Source organism: Protobothrops mucrosquamatus, unplaced genomic scaffold, assembly GCF_001527695.2.
Source record: "Protobothrops mucrosquamatus isolate PMUCROS unplaced genomic scaffold, P.Mucros_1.0 scaffold1732, whole genome shotgun sequence".
Taxonomy (NCBI): domain Eukaryota; kingdom Metazoa; phylum Chordata; class Lepidosauria; order Squamata; family Viperidae; genus Protobothrops; species Protobothrops mucrosquamatus.
In genome coordinates, this window is record NW_015387879.1 from 129,710 (window position 1) to 147,907 (window position 18,198).

Here is an 18,198-nt window from a genome sequence, read left to right on the forward strand (position 1 = left end):
ATAAGTCAATGTGGGAAGAGAGATTCTCTTAACGACCACATAATTCACTTAACAGTTGTAGCAAAAAGTTTATAAAATTGGGCATGACTCACTTAACTGCCTTGCTTCGCAATGGAAATGTTGGGCTCAATGCTAAGTTAAATTAATTGTCATTCAGCAGAATATGGGCATGCTGTCATCTTCCATTATAATGTGGTTTGTTTGGGGATGATAATATATGGAAATACAATTGAAGTTTTGTACACCAAGATTTAAGATTTGGTATGTTGTGTGAATCCAGCTTTTTGTAAAAAATGGAAGCCAGTTTTGGCAGAAAGACAGGACAATGACCTGTTAGAAAGGATTTACCAAAAAAATGGTTGAATACGATATTTACTCACTATTATGATCCGGATGGTAGCTTGTTTGTTGAAATATGTGATTGTACCTATCCTTATCTTACCCTATTCCTTATTCCCTTCCCCTTTCCTTCCACCCCTCCCTTTACCATTCCTGTATTGTTCCTATTTTTCCTCATCTATATAAACTTAATAAAATTTTGTTTAAAAACAAGGATTTACCAAGAAAACACTCTCCTGGTATGAAATGCAGCTCTAATGGATGAAGAAAGTTTAGTCTTCTGAAAGGTACTCTGTGGGAAAAGCTGATTTGTGGGAAACCTTTTTTTCTGTGTGATTAAAAACAAATTGTTTTAGATTGCAGGAGGTGTAGCAGCAACATGGCGGAGGAGACCAAACTATCTTTTTGAATTATTTGGGATTGGAGGTCTAGAGCAGGGGTCTCCAACCTTGGCCACTTTAGGACTTGTAAACTTCAACTCTGGGAGTTGAGGTCCACAAGTCCTAAAGTGGCCAAGGTTGGAGACCTCTGGTCTAGAGGTCTATTAAGCCTGTTGGAGAATTCACAAACTGATTTGCTTTTTGCCACACTTGTGCACATGCATACACACACACACATGAATATATCTACCAAAATTGTTCAGCAACCAATTTGGTGGATGTACTATATATTTGGCAAGAATCAAATCTATGGGTGGATTCTTTTCCAGGCATTGTACTCCAGGTGGGATGTGGCTGTCTTAAAGAGCATTTGAATGAGTGTTAGCCAACTTCACCTGATTAGAAAAAGCTAGGAAATGTAGCTAGATTGGGAACTGAAAAACATCCTGGAAGAATGTAATAACAAGAAAAACTAAAGGAGCATATGCATGAAATTATTAAGCGTCGGTATTAATATAATATATTACCTTCTTCACAGCCAGCAGATAAAATTATCTTAACAATGCAATAATAGTATGCGTGCAAGGCAAGCAACATTGATGTGAAAATGGCGTTGTTTGCAGACAAAGGCATCATATCTGTTTTCTACCACAAAATATTACACAATATAATTTCTCACAGCTTTCCCCAAACTGGTACCCTTTCCGCGAATGGGCTGGAAATTATGTTATCCCAGTACCTAGAAGGTACAAGTGTAGGAAAAACTTACTATGCTAACTAAAACAATGGGAATCATAATTATTTGCAAGCTTGATTCAAAGGCTTGTTTCTTATTTTCTTTTTATTGGATGTTGGGGTCCCTTGCAACTATTATTTAGTCAAAATTGTAAGGAGAGAGATTTGCAGCATTTTTAGAGGCTGCATATTGAGGCCACCTACCCACCTCTATTTAAGTGTGTGTGTGTGTGTGTGTGTGTGTGTGTGAGAGAGAGAGAGAGAGAGAGAGAGAGAGAGAAATGGCCCCATCAGGATATCATGCTGGAAAGAAGCTTGCAGGGAAATCAGGAAATGGGAGTAGAGAATCCAAATCCTGAACCAAAACCAAAATAGTTTGCACTGCAAAATATTTAAAATACTAGATAGGACAAATTAGATAATAAATAGGAAGCCGAGTTTAAATGTGATTATTCTTAGGTATCAAAAACATCCATTTGAAAGCCTGTTTTTCTGGTTTGATCCTGCATAGTTCTTAGCCCTTTCAGATGTGTTGCATCTGCAGCTCCTGGAATTCTTAAGTAGCTTTCCAAATATTGGGAATTCAGAGAGTGACTGTCTCCATATTAGCCTTGTGCCACTATAATGGAGTCCTCCTCCCTTCTAGATGAATGAGGTTCCAGGTGTGGTGAAGCAGCTGGGGTAACTAATGAATCTGTTCCATTGGATTTGAAAATCATTTAATTGAATCTCCTGGATTGACTTCAAAGAGGGATTGTGCAGTACCACCAGCATCGATCTATGCATCAGGGGATAGAGTTGTCGCTCTTCACCGAGATTATGAATATTCAAGATTTAAAACTGTTGAAACTTTGCCTAGTTCATGTTTAGGCTCACATGTTATTTATAAAGAGGGTCTTTTCTAAATAAACTGATGCACCAAGGTCAGCTGTCTGATAATTATTTGAAAAGTGTGATTCACAGGATTTGCTCCTTTCTTTTGCAGCCTGTAAATAACCCCCAAACCCACCACTTTTGAGATAGAGCAGAACTTTCCAAACTTGGCAACTGTAAGACTTGTGGACTTCAGTTCCCAGAAATCCTCAGCCAGCCATGAGGAATTCTGGGAGTTGAAGTCCACAAATCTTACAATTGCCAAGTTTGGAGACCCCTGCATTAGAGCAAAATGGAAGGCTCAGAAACTACACATGCCTAGGGCTTTTTGCGCGCGCGCACACACACACACACACACACACACACACACACCATCAAAAAAAAAGGAATGAAGACCCAGCTAGAGAAGAGATTGTTTACCCTTCCTCATTTATTTCCCCTCCTCCCCAATTTCTCCTGCCTAGGAGTCCTTTTATTAATGGCCATCATGGAGAAAAGGGTTTTGGGGAGTGGGTGATAGAATGAAAGAGGAAAGCAGACTCCTTTCACATCTTCAGTTGTGACTAATCTCTAGCCTGGCCTTGGCAAAGATATCTAACTACACACAATAGTTGGGATTATGCAATATCCTATATGAGGCCAAGATGGGGTTGGTAGTTAGTGAATTAGCGTGTTTGTGTTAATGTAGCCATTATCTTAGCAGGCAGTGTGAACCAGGCCACCCCATTAAACTTTTTAGGTTTAGGCATTATATATTGTGTGACTGCAGCAAAAGTGTTCTGTTAACCCAGATTTAATATGTTGAATAAAGCAAGGCAATATGCACATGTCAAAACTGAGATTGGAATGCCGCAACCTAAGTGTTGGCCCACTCAGTTTCTCGCCATAGCCCATCCTATCTCACAGAGTTGTTGTGTGGATAGTATGGGAAGCAAGAGGGGTACATACAGGTATCCCTGAGTTACAGTCATTCGTTTAGTGACCATTTAAAGTTACAACAGCACTGGAAAAAGTGATTTATGACTGTTTTTGTCTTACAACTGTTGCAGCATCCCCTTAAATCACGTGATCAAAATTCGGGCAATTGGCATGTATTTATAACAGTTGCACTATCTCAGGGTCATGTAATCACCAATTGCAACCTTCCCAGACAGCTCCTTATAAGTAAAATCAATGTGGGGGAGCCACAATTTACTTAACAATCGCCTTGCTCCACAATAGAAATTTTAGGCTCAAATGCGGTTGTAAGTCAAGGATTAGCTGTGTGCAGCCCTGAATTCATGAAGGGAAGGAAGGGTATAAATCTAATTGATGGATTGTTCGGTATTGTGTTAATGTTATTTACAAAGAAGGCATGTAAACACTCCAGGGCAGTCACAATTGGAGTGGCTATAACAGTGGTGGCGAACCTATGGCACGCGTGCCAGAGGCGGCACACAGAGCCCTCTCTGTGGGCACGTGTGCCATGCCCCAGAGATGGCAACCGTCCTTTTTCAACTAGCTTCCCACTAATTCGCCGAGGTCCCACATGGCCAGATGCATCCCAGCATGGCTGGTTTCCCTCCCCCCCGTCCCATCCCTCTTGGCCTTACATGCTCTCCTTTTCCCGGGCACGACCCACTGCAGCGCCTCCTCAGCTGTTGGCCATCTGTCCAGCTTAGAGACGGCTTCTCTGAACTTCTTGTGGCGGGCTGCGGAGCCCCAGAGTGCGCCGGTCGAGGGGCCGACAGGCTGTGGCTGCTGACAGACACTGTTGGCCCCCATGCGCTCGCTGATCTCTGTGTGCGGGGGTCGATGGTGTCAGGCAGCAGCTGCCCCTGCCTCGCCTTGCCCTGCGACAATGGCACCCCAGCCCTGCCTCACCTCACCCCGCAGGACGAGCCTCCTGCCCACTGTCCCACCTGCCAGAGACCCCTGGATCTCCCCCAACCCTGCCTGGCCCCCACAGGCGTCCCTCCCCATGAGCAACATCAAGGTGACCACGCCCACCTTGGCCACACCCACCCAGTCTGCCATGACCACCACAGCCACGCCCACCCAGTGGGCCACACCCACCTGGCACCCGGTGATAAATAAGTGGGTTTTGGGTTGCAGTTTGGGCACTCGGTCTCTAAAAGCTTCGCCATCACTGAGCTATAAGCTTAGAAAATGAAGTGAAATAAAATGAATGTAATTTTTTGCTTTGAAAAGTGTACTGCACACCAAATACTTGATAGGGCCAAGGCAAGTAGAATGGGCTAGGATAAAATCTGAACTAAGCTAAATCCAGTTTAATTCAGGTTGAATTACAATTATTCCTCTACATCCGTGGTGGCAAACCTATGGCACGCGTGCCACAGGTGGCACGCATAGCGCCATCACCCAAGTCCTAGGCTTTCAGCTAGGTTTTATAAAACATTTTCACTTTAGGCCTCCGCCGCTATGTGCAAAAAAAAAGAAGGTTCAATTTCAACTTCTCGCGGGGAAAAAAATATCTCGCAAAGTTGGAATTGATTGACTGAACTTTTTAGTCCCACCCAGTCTGCCGTTATCACCGCAGCCACGCCCACCCAATGGGCCACACTCACCCAATGGGCCATGCCCATCCGGCACCCAACAATACATAAGTGGTTTGGGGTTGCAGTTTGGGCACTTGGTCTCTAAAAGGTTCGCCATCACTGCTCCACACTATTAGCATAACATTAGCATAACATGTTATGCTAATAAGCTTGATTATTGTTGACTTTGGGAGTGACATTCTGGTATGAATCCGGTTTGTTTGGTGAGTCTGGTTCATGATATGGTTGAAATGCAGAAGGTGAACTAAGGTGACGTTATATTATGTAATTCACATATTTCTCCCCTTTCCTCCACTCACGACAATTTGCTTCATTCAAAGTTACAACTCGCTGGGAAATTTTAGAGGGTGCCTGCTGGCACTTTGGAAATTATTTTTATTTATTTATCAGATTTTAAAACCACTCACAGAGGGACCCTGGGAAGTGAACAAATTATGCCCATTGCAGTTGAGGGCATCCACTACCCAGCTGCTTTTCAGCATTCTTAAATATGAAGTTGCTTACCCTTGAGCCCCAGGGAAGTGCCATCATCTGACCTGAGTTACTGAACAACTCATGAATGAGGAGTTTGCTCCATTCATTCATTCGAGGAAAAAAGAATGCAAGACAGGAGGAAAGAAAAGAAAAAAGGCTTGGTCTTCTTTCTTGTGGGTGGCAGATGGTCTGTAGACCCAGAAGGGACAGCCTGAACCAGCTTGAAAATGGTTCAGGCAAGAGCAGCATGGACAGATTATTAATTCTGCCATTCCATTCCTCCCCCTCCCCAAAAGAGCTCATTTTAATAGTAAGTGAGTGAGTGAGAGTGTCAATTGCCCTGCTGGTAGGAGATTTATATGAGTTTGTGGCTGCCAAACCAGTGGAAACTTGCAGTGAAACCACCAAAATTAAAAATTGTGGCATCAACTTTTGGGAAAGATAATCCCTTTCTTTCACTGGGATTTTGACCCGTAGTTGTGAACTGACTTTGATGTGCTATACATTTTGGGGAAATGAAGCATTTAATTCTATCTCATTTAATTTGGAGCAAGTGCTTCTTTTGTTGCACTTTTGAACAGTATCACATGTTCTGCTCACACTGGTTATGTTCAAAAGTCACAACTGGTTAGGTTCATCCCAGATACTAAATCGTAAATTATATGATCTGCAGGCCACTGTAGTTGAGTTTGTGTAATAGGCCAAGCCAAAACAAGAGGGTTTTTTTGCATTTCTAGTCAAAATGTATAAGATGTGCTGGGGTGTTTTGTTTTTCTTTGTTTTTCTTTGTTTTTTAGGAAAACTTAAATAAACTAGCTCTTCCAGCAGACCCTGGGCCTTAGTGACTTGTGAATTTGCACAAGATATTTTAATTCCTTTTTCGTTTCCCTGATGCAGTGTATCTATCTATGTTATTGTTATTTGTTCGTTTCTTTATTATTTGATTTTAGTACAGTTCAGGGATATCCAACCTTGATAACTTTTAAGATGTGTAGGTTTCAACTCCCAGAATTCGCCAGCCAGGACACTTCTTAAAGTTGCCATGGGTGGACACCCCTCTTTTTAGGAGAACTGTTGAAAATAACTGGGGGTGGAATCAGGCAAATCTCCTGGTTTAATTCAACTTTCTGCAAAGAAAATGACCCTGGGTTAAAACACTGCCCTGAGAGCAAGAAGGCTTCCCCACTATGGACTATCAACTCTTTTTAAAACAGGAGCTGAGATGAAATAGGGATTTGGGGCATTCCAAGCATATGGTTTCTATTAAACTATGTGCTTCACTCCCTGGGGTAAGGTGTGATCTGGAATAATGTAAGATAATTTGCATAACTGGCCTAGGGTACGACACTTAATATTGGGGAGGAAAGGACTACAGTTTTAGTAGGGGATTATATAAAGTGAGCATGGTTATGTTATGTATATAGAATTCTCCCTGCCTTTTTTTTTTCAAGGGGTTGGTTATATGGAGGGGGACTCTACATGGAAGTTACTTTATTATTTTATGAATTTGTTAACTGATACGAGTTAGCTGAAGTTGGAGTTTAGAAAGACTTTTTTTTTTTGCTTGTGAACTCTTACTAATTGAGATAATGTATTACAGTGGTGGTGAACCTATGGCACGGGTGCCAGAGGCGGCACTCAGAGCCTTCTCTGTGGGCACGTGTGCCGTCGCCCCAGTCCAAGGCCTTGAGCTGGGTTTTATAAAACCTTTTCGCTTTAGGCCTCCGCCGCCGTGTGCAAAAAAAAAAAAGGTTCAATCAGTCAATTTCAACTTCTCACGGGAAAAAAAAGATCTTGCAAAGTTGGAATTGATTGATTGAACTTTTTAGTCCCACCCAGTCTGCCGTTACCACCGCAGCCACGCCCACCCAATTGGCCACGCCCACCCAATGGGCCACACCCACCCGGCACCCGACGATGCATAAGTGGGTTTTGGGTTGCAGTTTGGGCACGCGATCTCTAAAAGGTTCGCCATCACTGATGTATTACCTGACATGGTATCAGTTCCAGCAAAAATCATTGTTATGTGTTGGTCATTATTTCTACCTAAGAAATGTTGGAAACCTGTACCTGCTATTTTATTTTATTTATTTATTTTGCAAACTTATATAGCTGCTTATCTACAAATGCAAGGCTTTTCAACCAGTGGTACGGGTACCACCTGTGGTACATTGGCACCTGGCAGGTGGTACGCGACCATCCTAGAAAAGTGGTAGTGGGGGAGGAGAATGAGCTGAACCGGTGGCAGCACCGCACAAGCCTGAGCGAGAGATGGCTGGAGCTGCAGGGCTGTCAGGGCTCAACGGAAGCGCCAGGATCAATGTCGCTTTCCAGCTGATCGGCGCTTTTTCAGGGCTGTCAGGGCTCAGCGGAAGCGCCAGGATCAGCACCAGGCTCCAGCTGGAGCTCGGCGCTGATCCTGGCGCTTCTGCTGAGCCCAGAAGAAGCACCGATCAGCTGGAATGTTGCAGCATCTCCAGGGTCTTGTGATTTACATTCAGATGCTTGGCAACTGATTCATATTTATGACGGTCACAGTGTCCCAGGGTCATGTGAAGTGACCAAAACCTGCTGCAACCACCCAGCAGAGGGGGGGAATAAAAACCACACACACCCCCACCCCCGCTGCCAATCATTCACAGAAATGCTCACAACAATGAAAACCTCAGACAGGAGGAAGAGCGCCACCGGGTGGGCAGGCAGGTGTCTTGCTCGGCTGTGGCTTGGGGAGCACTTTTTTCAGTGCCATTGTAACTTCGAACAGTCACTAAGCGAACTGTTGTAAGTCGAGGACTACCTGTATTTTATCACTTTTTTCTTCTTCTTTTTTTGGGTCATCAAGTTTTTGACCCCTTGCTAGGCGACTGGTGGTACTCGGATATTGCCATATCCTAAAAATGGTACAATGGGTGAAAAGGTTGAAAAGCCCTGTACTAATGAAACTCTGGACAGTGAACAACACCAAAAAAAGCATAATACAAGAATTAATTATATCAGTGATCAAATTTGCATGAAAAACTAGCTCTTGCTTTATCATTTCACTTTCATACTCGACCAGCACAAAAACATACATACATAAATAAACATTTCTTCCTAAGAGTTGAGATGAGATTGTTGTGGAATTCAGAAAGGAAACAGGTAGTTTAGGAAGAAGGTCCCAAAATGGGTGACTTGAGGGAAGAAGACCTCAGAGTGGTCAGGCAAGAGCTCCGGGGACTACAGAACAAGACAGAACAATAATTGATCTATTCTTATAGCTGAGAATGAATTAAGAAGAGTGTTAGGAGGTGGTCTTTAGAGACCTGATCTGCGGTTCAAACAAATAAGGGGGTTCAAAGGAGGCTTCCAATCAAGCTGATTAAGTTTTGATTGGTTAGAGTCTGTGGACATCCATACTATTTCTGATTGTTTCGGGTTCTGCAGATGTGATTTTTACATCGAATTACTCCTGAGTAATGACCGTAAGGCTAAGAGAATGACCTTATTGACTGTTTTAATAGAATCTGAATAAAGGTGCCATGCAGCGCTTTTGAAAGCAAAAAAAAGTGTTTCCAGAAACACAGGGACATCTAGGTAGCACTGGTCTGTAACTCTTGATGTCAAATATTTTTCCAGGATTATGCTGAAGCAGCGGAGGGAAAAATGCAGCATAGAACATAGAATCATAGGACTGCGAGGGACCTGGGAGGTCATCTAGTCCAATGCCCTGCTCAATGCAGGAGGCCGTATACCATTCCAGTCAAATAATTGTCCAGTTATTCTTGAAAACCTCCAGTGATGGAGTATACACAACTTTGGGAGGCAAGCTGTTGCATTGATTAATTGTTCTCACTGTCAGGAAAAGTCTCCTTAGTTCTAGTTTGTTGGATCTCTATTAAATAAGCTTCCACTCATTACTTTTTGTCCTTCTGGTGCTTTGGAGCAGGGCTCCCCAACCCCCCAGTCTGCGGTCTAGTACTGGGTGATAGCCTATTCAGAACTGGACCATGGAAGTGGTGGGCAAGCATGTGCATGCAAAGCTGCATTTGTGAAAATGGTGTGCACATGTGCAAAACCATCCTCTCTCTTCCCCCCACCTCTGCTGGGCCGCCGACTGGAAAGGTTGGGGACGTTGCCTTGCAGAATAAATCAATCCCCTCCTCTGGGACAGCCCCTCAGTTATTGGAAGACAACTATCATGTCCCCCCTAATCCTTCCTTTGAATAGGCTAGATCAGGGGTCTGCAGCCTTAAACACTCAAAGAGCCACTTCAATCCGTTTCCCAGAGAAAACAAAACACTGGGAGCCTTGCTCGTGCATGCGTGGGGGAAGCTTGATTGAAGAGTTTAATTAAAAGGAAATAGAGGCTGCTGTGCATGAGTTCTCTCTCCTCTCTTTCCTCTCTCTCTTTCTTCTCTCTTTCTCTTTCCTCTCTCTTTCTCTTTCCTCTCCCTCTCTTTCTTTTTCCTCTCCCTCTCTCTCTCTTTTTTCTCTCTCTTTCCTCTCTCACACACACTCTCTTTCTTCCTTGCTCTCCCTCTCGCTCTCTTTCCTCTCTCTCTCTCCCTCCCCCCCTCTTTCTCCCTCTCTCGGGTCTTCTGCTCACCTGGCAAGCTGGCTTCAGGCTCTTCTCCAACAAGCTGACACACATTATTGGGCTGGCTCTCTCCTGCCCTTCCTGCTTGCTGCAGAGACGCAACAAAGGGAGGAGCCCTGCCCAATAAGCTTGTCAGTTCGTTGGAACAGCGTGAGGCCACTCTCTTTTTTTATATACAGAGAGAGAGAGAGAGAGAGAGAGAAGGGAAGCACAAGTGCCTCTCTCTGTCTCTGTCTCTCTTTCTGCAAATGGCAGAGGAGGCTGGGAGCCGCAGGAGAAGGTTCAAAGAGCCACATGTGGCTCCGGAGCCGCGGGTTGCCGACCCATGGGCTAGATACACCTAGGTCCCTTAACCGTTCCTCATATAATTTAACCTCCAGACTAAATGATCTTTGTTGCTCTTCTCTGCACACTTTCAGCATCTTTTCTGTATTATGATGGCCAGGACTGGATGTAGTATTCTAAGTGTGGACTCAACCAGTGCAATATAAAGTGATATTATCATTTCTCATGATTTTGGTACTGTCCCTCTGTTGAGGTAGCCCAGGATTGCATTGGCTTTTTTGGCAGCTGCAGCACACTATTGGCTCATATTTTAAGTGATGGTCCACCAAGAAACCTAGATCTATCTCACAGTTACTACTCGTGATCCAGCTATCTCCTATTCTATACTTATGCATTTGGTTTTTCCTCCCTAAATGCTGGTCCTCACTTTTCTCACCATTGAACTGCATCTTGTTGGATAGGGCCCAATACTCCACTTCTGTCAAAATCCTTCTGAATTTTTGAGTAGCAAGTGTTGGCTGCTTGAAGGAGTTGCTGACAATTCTCCACGGGCACCCCTTGTGTTTCAAAGCCTTTTTGCCTTGAAACCAAAGCTGATAACCCAGGGGAGTTTTGAGTGGAATATAAAGGGGGGGGGAGATAAGGATCACTATGGGGAGGTGATGATAGAAACTGACCAAATAGTACTAGGACTACTGTGGATTTCCTTTGGAGACTGGGGTCAGTTCAGTGGGGGTAGACAGATCTCCAGGGATTATCAATTTCTCATCCTCTATGAAAAATGAAAACATTATAATTGCAGTCCTATAACTAATTTTGTGGGGTTACGCTCCATTGAATTCCTCTCCATGTTGGTCAGACTATTCCTAGAATATTGCATTCAGCTTGGGGCACCACCTTTTAGGGAAGACGTTGACAAAGTGGAACATGTCTAGAGAAGAACAGCCAAGCTGATAAGGGTGCTGGAAGGGAGGAATGGCGGGAGATGTTGGGTATGTTTAGCCAGGAGAAAGGTTAGGTCAGTGTCTTTGAATATCTGAAAAACTGTTATGTAGATGATAAGGGGGAGCATTTCTGAAGAGTTGATGCAGAAACACAACAAAATAACTGTGTTTAAATTGAAAGGAAATACACTTTGGTTGGGTGTCAGGAACAATTGCTTATAATACACGTATTCAGCAATGGATTCCTTCAGTGATAGAATCACTTTTTTGCTGGAACTGTTTAATCCAGTGTTTCTCAACCTTGACCATTTTAAGGCATGTGGACTTCAACTCCCAGAATTCCATAGCCAGCAATGCTGGCTGTGGAATTCTGGGAGTTGAAGTCCACATGCCTTAAAATTGTCAAGGTTGAGAAACACTGGTTTAATCAGAGGCTGGATAGCCATCTGCATTTCCTGCATTTTAGAGAGACTGGGCTGAATCAATGTTTCTCAGCCTTGGCAACTTGATGATGTATGGACTTTAACTCCCAGAATTCTTCAGGCAGCCAACTAGTGGAGGGGAATTCTGGGAGTTGAAGTCCAATATCTTCAAGTTGCCAAAACATTGGGTTAGAGATAATCTTGATGCCTGACTTGATCCAGAAGAAATTCAATGGGGGCTATTATATTGCATAGTTCTCATAGCTGGGTTGTATATAGTGATATTGGAAGAATGTTGTTTTGAGGGTTGTGTTATTGGTCTTTCAGAGCTAAGTGTTGCTCTCTACATTTTCAACTAGCTCAAAATAGCCCTTTAATTCAGAATTAAACATTCTGTGTTCAGATTTATTAATCAAAAGACATAAATAAATAACAATGAATATGAACATATATAAAAGTAAGTAGCCCAGCATACCAGCTGTGTTCCTTTCTGGGCAGAGAAAGTTGTGTAACTTGTATTTTATGTCAATATTATTCCAATTCATGGTATATGGAGCTGCCTTTGCACATGATCCAAAATGTTAGTTAAATCAAACATCTGCACATTTGTGGATGAATATGTGTGTCCCTTTTTTTTCAGTGCACAGTTGATTTTACCCAAATATATTCTCTGCCTTGCGGTCAATATTTTGTAATTTCCTCCAAATCGCTGAACTGCTCTTCCTGCTCTTTTTTCCTGGGCTCCAGAGCAAACTCCACATGGACGGTTTCCGCAGCTTGAAAGAAGGAGAAGCAGTTGAATTCATTTTCAAGAAATCCTCTAAAGGTTTGGAGTCCATCCGAGTCACTGGCCCTGGAGGGGTTTCCTGCATTGGTAGTGAAAGGAGACCGAAGGGGAAAAACCTTCAGAAACGCAGGTCGAAAGGAGATCGGTAAGGCTTGATTCAGGGACTTATTCGATGATTCCAGAAACCTCTTGACTTAACAACAAAATTTCAAATATTGAAAAAGCAAGGGCTATTCTGTTATTGGAAGTATAGAAATAAAGAAGTTGATTTTGTGACAGTGGGGGTTTTTTTGTTGGAAAAAGAAACAACGATCAAATTAAGTTTGGAACTTTCTTTCCAGCAGTTTAGCATTAACAACAACAGCAACAACAATAATAATAAAGTTGGAAGGGACCTTGGAGGTCATCTAGTCCAACCCCCTGCTCAGGCAGGAAACCCCTATACCAGTGGTTCTCAACCTGTGGGTCGGGACCCCATTTGGGGTCGATCGACCATTTCACGGAGGTCGCCAAGCAAGGCTGTCCGCCATTTTTTTCCCCTTTTCCGGTGGGTGCCTTACCTCCATTGGGCTGGGCCAGCTGGTGGTCGGCCTGCTCCGTCTCTGCTGCTTGCCAGCTACGCCTCGGCCGGCGCAGGGGGCGGAACCATGCATGCGCGGCGCTCCCGGGCAGGGAAAGTCCTCGACTTACGACCGGTTGGGTAGTTCTCGACTTACGACCGGTTTAGTCCTCGACTTACGACCGGTTTAGTCCTAGACTTACGTCCGGTTGGGGTCGCGGCATTAAAAAGGTTGAGAACCACTGCCCTATACCATTTCGGACAAATGGCTGTCCAGGCTCTTCTTAAAAACTTTCCAGTGTTGGAGCATTCACAGCTTCTGGAGGCAGGTTGTTCCACTGGTTAATTGTCCTAACTGTCAGGAAGTTTTTCCTTGATGAGTTTCTATCCGTTACTTCTTGTCCTGCCTTCAGGTGCTTTGGAGAATAGCTTGACTCCCCCTTCTTTGTGGCAACCCCTGAATACTGCTATCATGTCACCCTTCGTCCTGGATATTACACATCCAGCATTCTTAATTTATTTCATTATTTTGATTCTGTCTTACCCACTGAATACTCAAGATAGTTAATAACAATAAAACCTTGTTTGGCCTTCTAAAGTTTCCCACATTGTTCATTTTTCACCGTCATCATGAGAGCTAGAAGCTTGTTTAATGCTAGTAGGAAGAAGCACTGACATCTAACATTCCCACCAAGATAAAGATGATAATAAAAAGATAATTTAGCCAGTTGGTCTAGTAATTAAGGAACCAGGAAAAGACCGTGAGTTCTAGTGCCTCCTTTACCATGAAAGCTGACTGGGTGATCTCAGGTCAGTCACTCTCTCTCAATCCATCTCAGCTCACACGATTGCTTTGGGGAAAATAATAAGAGGAAGAAACATTAGGTATGTTCGCTGTAACCTTGAGTTATTATGAAAATAAAGGTGGGGTAAAATCAAATAAGTAAGTAATTTCAGTTGCCTTCTGGCATAATGGGAATGGCAAGTAGGCATGTAGGCACACCAGTGCAGGCCTGGGAGAAGAGGTGTCTGTTTTAAAGGAGTGGCAGACAGTGCTCTGGATGTGTTGCCCTGCCTCTGGAACCCTTTTCACTTTCAGATCCAGCATGATAGCAATAGACTTGTATACCACTTCATAGTGTTTTACAGCCCTCTCTAAGCAGTTTACAGAGTCAGCCTATTGCCCCCAACAATCTCGGTCCTCATTTTTACCAACCTCAGAAGGATGGAAGGCTGAGTCAACCTGGAGCCAGTCAGGATTGTACCGCTGGCAGTTGGTAGAATTAGCCTGCAATACTGCATTCTAACCACTGCACCACCACAGCTCTGATATATGTGGCTACGCCAGCGGTTCTCAACCTATGGGTCGCGACCCCATTTGGGGTCGATCGACCATTTCACGGGGGTCGCCAAGCAAGGCTGTCCGCCATTTTTTCCCCCTTTTCCGGCGGGTGCCTTACCTCCCTTGAGCTGGGCCAGCTGGTGGTCGGCCTGCTCCGTCTCTGCTGCTTGCCAGCTACGCCTCGGCCGGCGCAGGGGGCAGAACCACGCATGCGCGGCACTCCTGGGCAGGGAAAGTCCTCGACTTACGACCGGTTGGGTAGTCCTCGACTTACGACCGGTTTAGTCCTCGACTTACGACCGGTTGGGGGTCGCGGCATTAAAAAGGTTGAGAACCACTGGGCTACGCATACATGCCTACACAAAGACCGCCACTTTGCTTACATTAGTGGCCTGAATTCAGCTTCTCTCAATCCGGTGCTCTCTGGAGGTATTTGACTACATCGTTCCCAGCCATTCCTTTGGATGCAGATTTCTAGGAGAAGGGCAACAAAGGAAAAGGAAAAGGTCAGAGTTCTCTCTCTCTCTCTCTCTCTCACACACACACACACACACACACAGAGAGAGAGAGAGAGAGAGAGAGAGAGGGAGCAGCTGAATAGAAATAGGCTAATGTCCCCATTCATGTGCTTGCAGGATGGTGCAATGGCTCATCCCTTGGGCAACCTAGGAAGAAAGGGAACATCAGGCAGACTTCCCATAGCAATCCATGGAAAACTATGACTTATAACACTTGTCCTAAGCCACATGCCCTCCACGTATTCTAAAGATCCTAGTGGCTGTGGGAGTTGCATTGTTAACGCATCTGGAAGGCACCAGATTATCTTACACTGGCTGTATTCCTACAACAGTTAACTGGCTGTTACAGATCTAGCAATTTGGCACAGCATACTAAGTGGTTAAGTCTTAGGCCTTTTCCCTATCAGCTTGCATGAACTCAGCCCACTTGCTCATTTAATAGTTCAGTGTGTGCACAAACCCATGAGAAGGGGTGATTTGGGAACTCGATAAGCCTTACTGATTGAAACACAAGCCTTTAGGCTAAACCCTTGGTTGATTCAGGGTCACCTATGCTTTCTCGCCCTGTAATATCTTAAATGGGCCCCAGACTATTTAAGAATCCACTTATTCTACTGACATAATACAGTTGGGAGGATGGATGCATGGAGTGCTTTTATTGCTGAATTTTATTGCCCATTTGCTGAGAAATGTCCCAACACACCTGAAGGCCATCAAAAACCTCTCGGCTGTCTGGTTGGGAAACCAGATGTCCTTAACAGGTTTTCAGATAACTTTCCCATCCATTGCAAGCTGCAAAGCCAAAAACCGAAAGATTATGATGGGCATAGTCCAAAACATCTGGAGGGCATGAGTCTGCCGCATGTCACATCTTTGCTTTTCCACAATTGTTGAAAAAAAAAGTCTTCCATTAATAGCAATGGGGGAGGTTCCCCCTAGTGGTTAAAAAGAGTTGTGCATCCTTTTAATTCATCCAATTTTTGAAGGTCTCAACTTGGGAAAGTTGCTGGATTTCCCTTTACTACCACTAGTCCTCGACTTACAACCACAATGGAGGCCAAAATTTCTGTTGTAAAGTGAGACATTTGTGACGTGAGTTTTGCCCCATTTTCTGACCTTTTGTTGCCACAGTTGAGTAAATGAGTGCAGTTGATAATTTAGTAACCCCGTTGTTAAGTGAATCTGGTTTCCCTATTGGCTTTGCTTGTCAGAAGGTCACCAAAGGTGATCACATGACACTGGGATACAGCAACAACCGTCATAAATATGAAACAGTCGCCAAACCTCGGAATTTTGATCACATGATTAAGGGGACCCTGCAAAGTTCGTAACTGGAAAAGCATCTTAAGTCACTTTTTTCAGTGCCGTTGTAACTTTGAATGGTCACTAAATGAACTGTTGTAAGTCGAGGACTACCTGTACTGTTCTTCAAGGGAGCAATTGATTCATACCACATTGAAGCAGGGTGTGTGTGTGTGTGTGATGAGAAAGAGAGAATCTGAAAAATGACGGGACTGTTGATATTTCTTTGATTTCCCAATTTAGCCTATAGCAGTGATGGTGAACCTTTTAGAGCAGTGTTTCTCAACCTTGTCAACTTTAAGATGTGTGGACTTCAACTCCCAGAATTCCTCAGTTATCATGCTGGCTGGGGGATTCTTGGGAGTTGAAGTCCACATATCTTAAAGTTGACAAGGTTGAGAAACACTGTTTTAGAGACCGAGTGCCCAAAACTGGCCCCGCCCCTGCTCCACCCCTGCCCCTCCCCTACCCCACCTGCCTGTAGGACCACTCACCACTTCCAGGGCCCGCCGCAGATCGCCCAGGCAGCCCAGCAGCATCATTGCGGCCATGCCCTCTGCCTGCACCCCGCAGCATCAACTGTGTGCGATGGGGCGTGAGGGCAGAGTCTTGTCTACGCTGCCTGGCTGCCATGTCCTTGGCTGCGCTGCTCTGCGTGGGCCACGCTCGGGGGCGACTCTCCTCCAGGGGGGCTGCTGGTGAGGAGGGGGTCACGGGAGGAGGCAAGGCTGGGGCAACGGCATGTGTGCCCACAAGGGGCCTCCGAGTGCCGCCTCTGGCACCCGTGCCAGAGGTTCGCCACCACTGGCCTATAGCTTTGAGGTTTCCTGGTAAGGTGCTGACAGTCAAATCAAATTGATTTTATTTAGGTTTTATTTATAATTTATATCAACCAAGGTCATTAGGGTTCTGCTACCTAGGTTTAACACAAATGATATAATTCTCCTTTATTTTGGCTGGGTTATGATAATACAGACAGCTATGGCTTTCCCGGAATAACTTTCCTGTTTTCCCCTTCATCTCGTTTTCTTCTTTTTTCCCAGATGCTACAACTGTGGTGGCCTGGATCATCATGCCAAAGAATGCAAGCTCCCTCCGCAGCCTAAGAAATGCCACTTCTGCCAAAGCATTGCCCACATGGTGGCCAACTGCCCTATCAAAACGCAGCAGTCACCCAGTTCTCAGGGAAAGCCCACGTACTTCCGGGAGGAGGAAGAAATGCACAGCTCACCCTTTCTTCCTGAAACCAGGGAATGATCTCTGGAAATCAGTAGGAAATCTGCCCAGTTGACCGGCTTCAGGGCATCAAGTCAGCCAAAATGGGAGCAGAGAACAGCATTGGCTCCAAGCTGTGGGTGAACAAGCACTGGGCAGGAGAGCAGCAGCTTTTATCTTTAGCAAAGGCAAAAACTGAGCGGGAGAGGAAACCCTTTTCTCCTTGTAGTGGGTATGGAATCTGGGAATCCCTTTCTTAAACAACCGGTTTTGTGAAATTGGAAGCAAAAAGCCAAAGGTACCTTCCTGAGCATGGCTTTCTTCACCCATCCAAGTGAAGATCAGGAAAATGCAAAAACCCAAACCTGAAATTATGGATCTCAGGACGTGTTTGTACTTGAGTTAAGTGTATGTGTGTGTGTGTGTGTGTGTATCTGTATCTCATTTCCACACATTGACAAGACCACTGGAATACAAATGGAAATAACTGGCAGGGTCCCCTTTCTAAGACAATCCGAGGCGCAAGGAAGGATGAGTTCTACTTTAGAATTGCAGGCCTTTAGGGACACAGACTCTCCAAACTGCCTGTTCCGTGCTCTCTTAACAGAAAATAACTCAATCCCTTCCCTTTTTATATCTGGCCTGGGATTCTTTCGTCGTTAGGAAAAAGTAAGAAGCCCCATGCTTTTAGATGTTTGTGGAACCTGAAGGAGCATTGGCAGGCGCAGGAGTCTGATTTCTGCCAAAACAAACCTGAAGAGTTAGATCTGTTTATCTACTGTGCCATGCAATGGTATAGCCATGCTCCTTCCTGCATGTGTTTGTTTGGCTAATTCAGATGTTTAAAACAAACACACACACACACACAAACACAAACGATATAAACACC

General features: G+C 44.5%; 1 protein-coding gene across 1 annotated transcript in view; it reads left to right on the forward strand.

Annotated features, from left to right (window-relative positions):
• LIN28A (lin-28 homolog A) overlaps positions 1 to 17,351 on the forward strand; it is a 36,541-nt gene extending 19,190 nt beyond the window's left edge. The window contains exons 3-4 of the mRNA XM_015822973.1: positions 12,334 to 12,518; positions 17,138 to 17,351. Of these exons, the coding sequence (XP_015678459.1) occupies positions 12,334 to 12,518; positions 17,138 to 17,351 (399 nt within the window). The remainder of the gene's footprint in view (positions 1 to 12,333; positions 12,519 to 17,137) is intronic.
• The last annotated feature ends 847 nt before the right edge of the window (positions 17,352 to 18,198 follow it).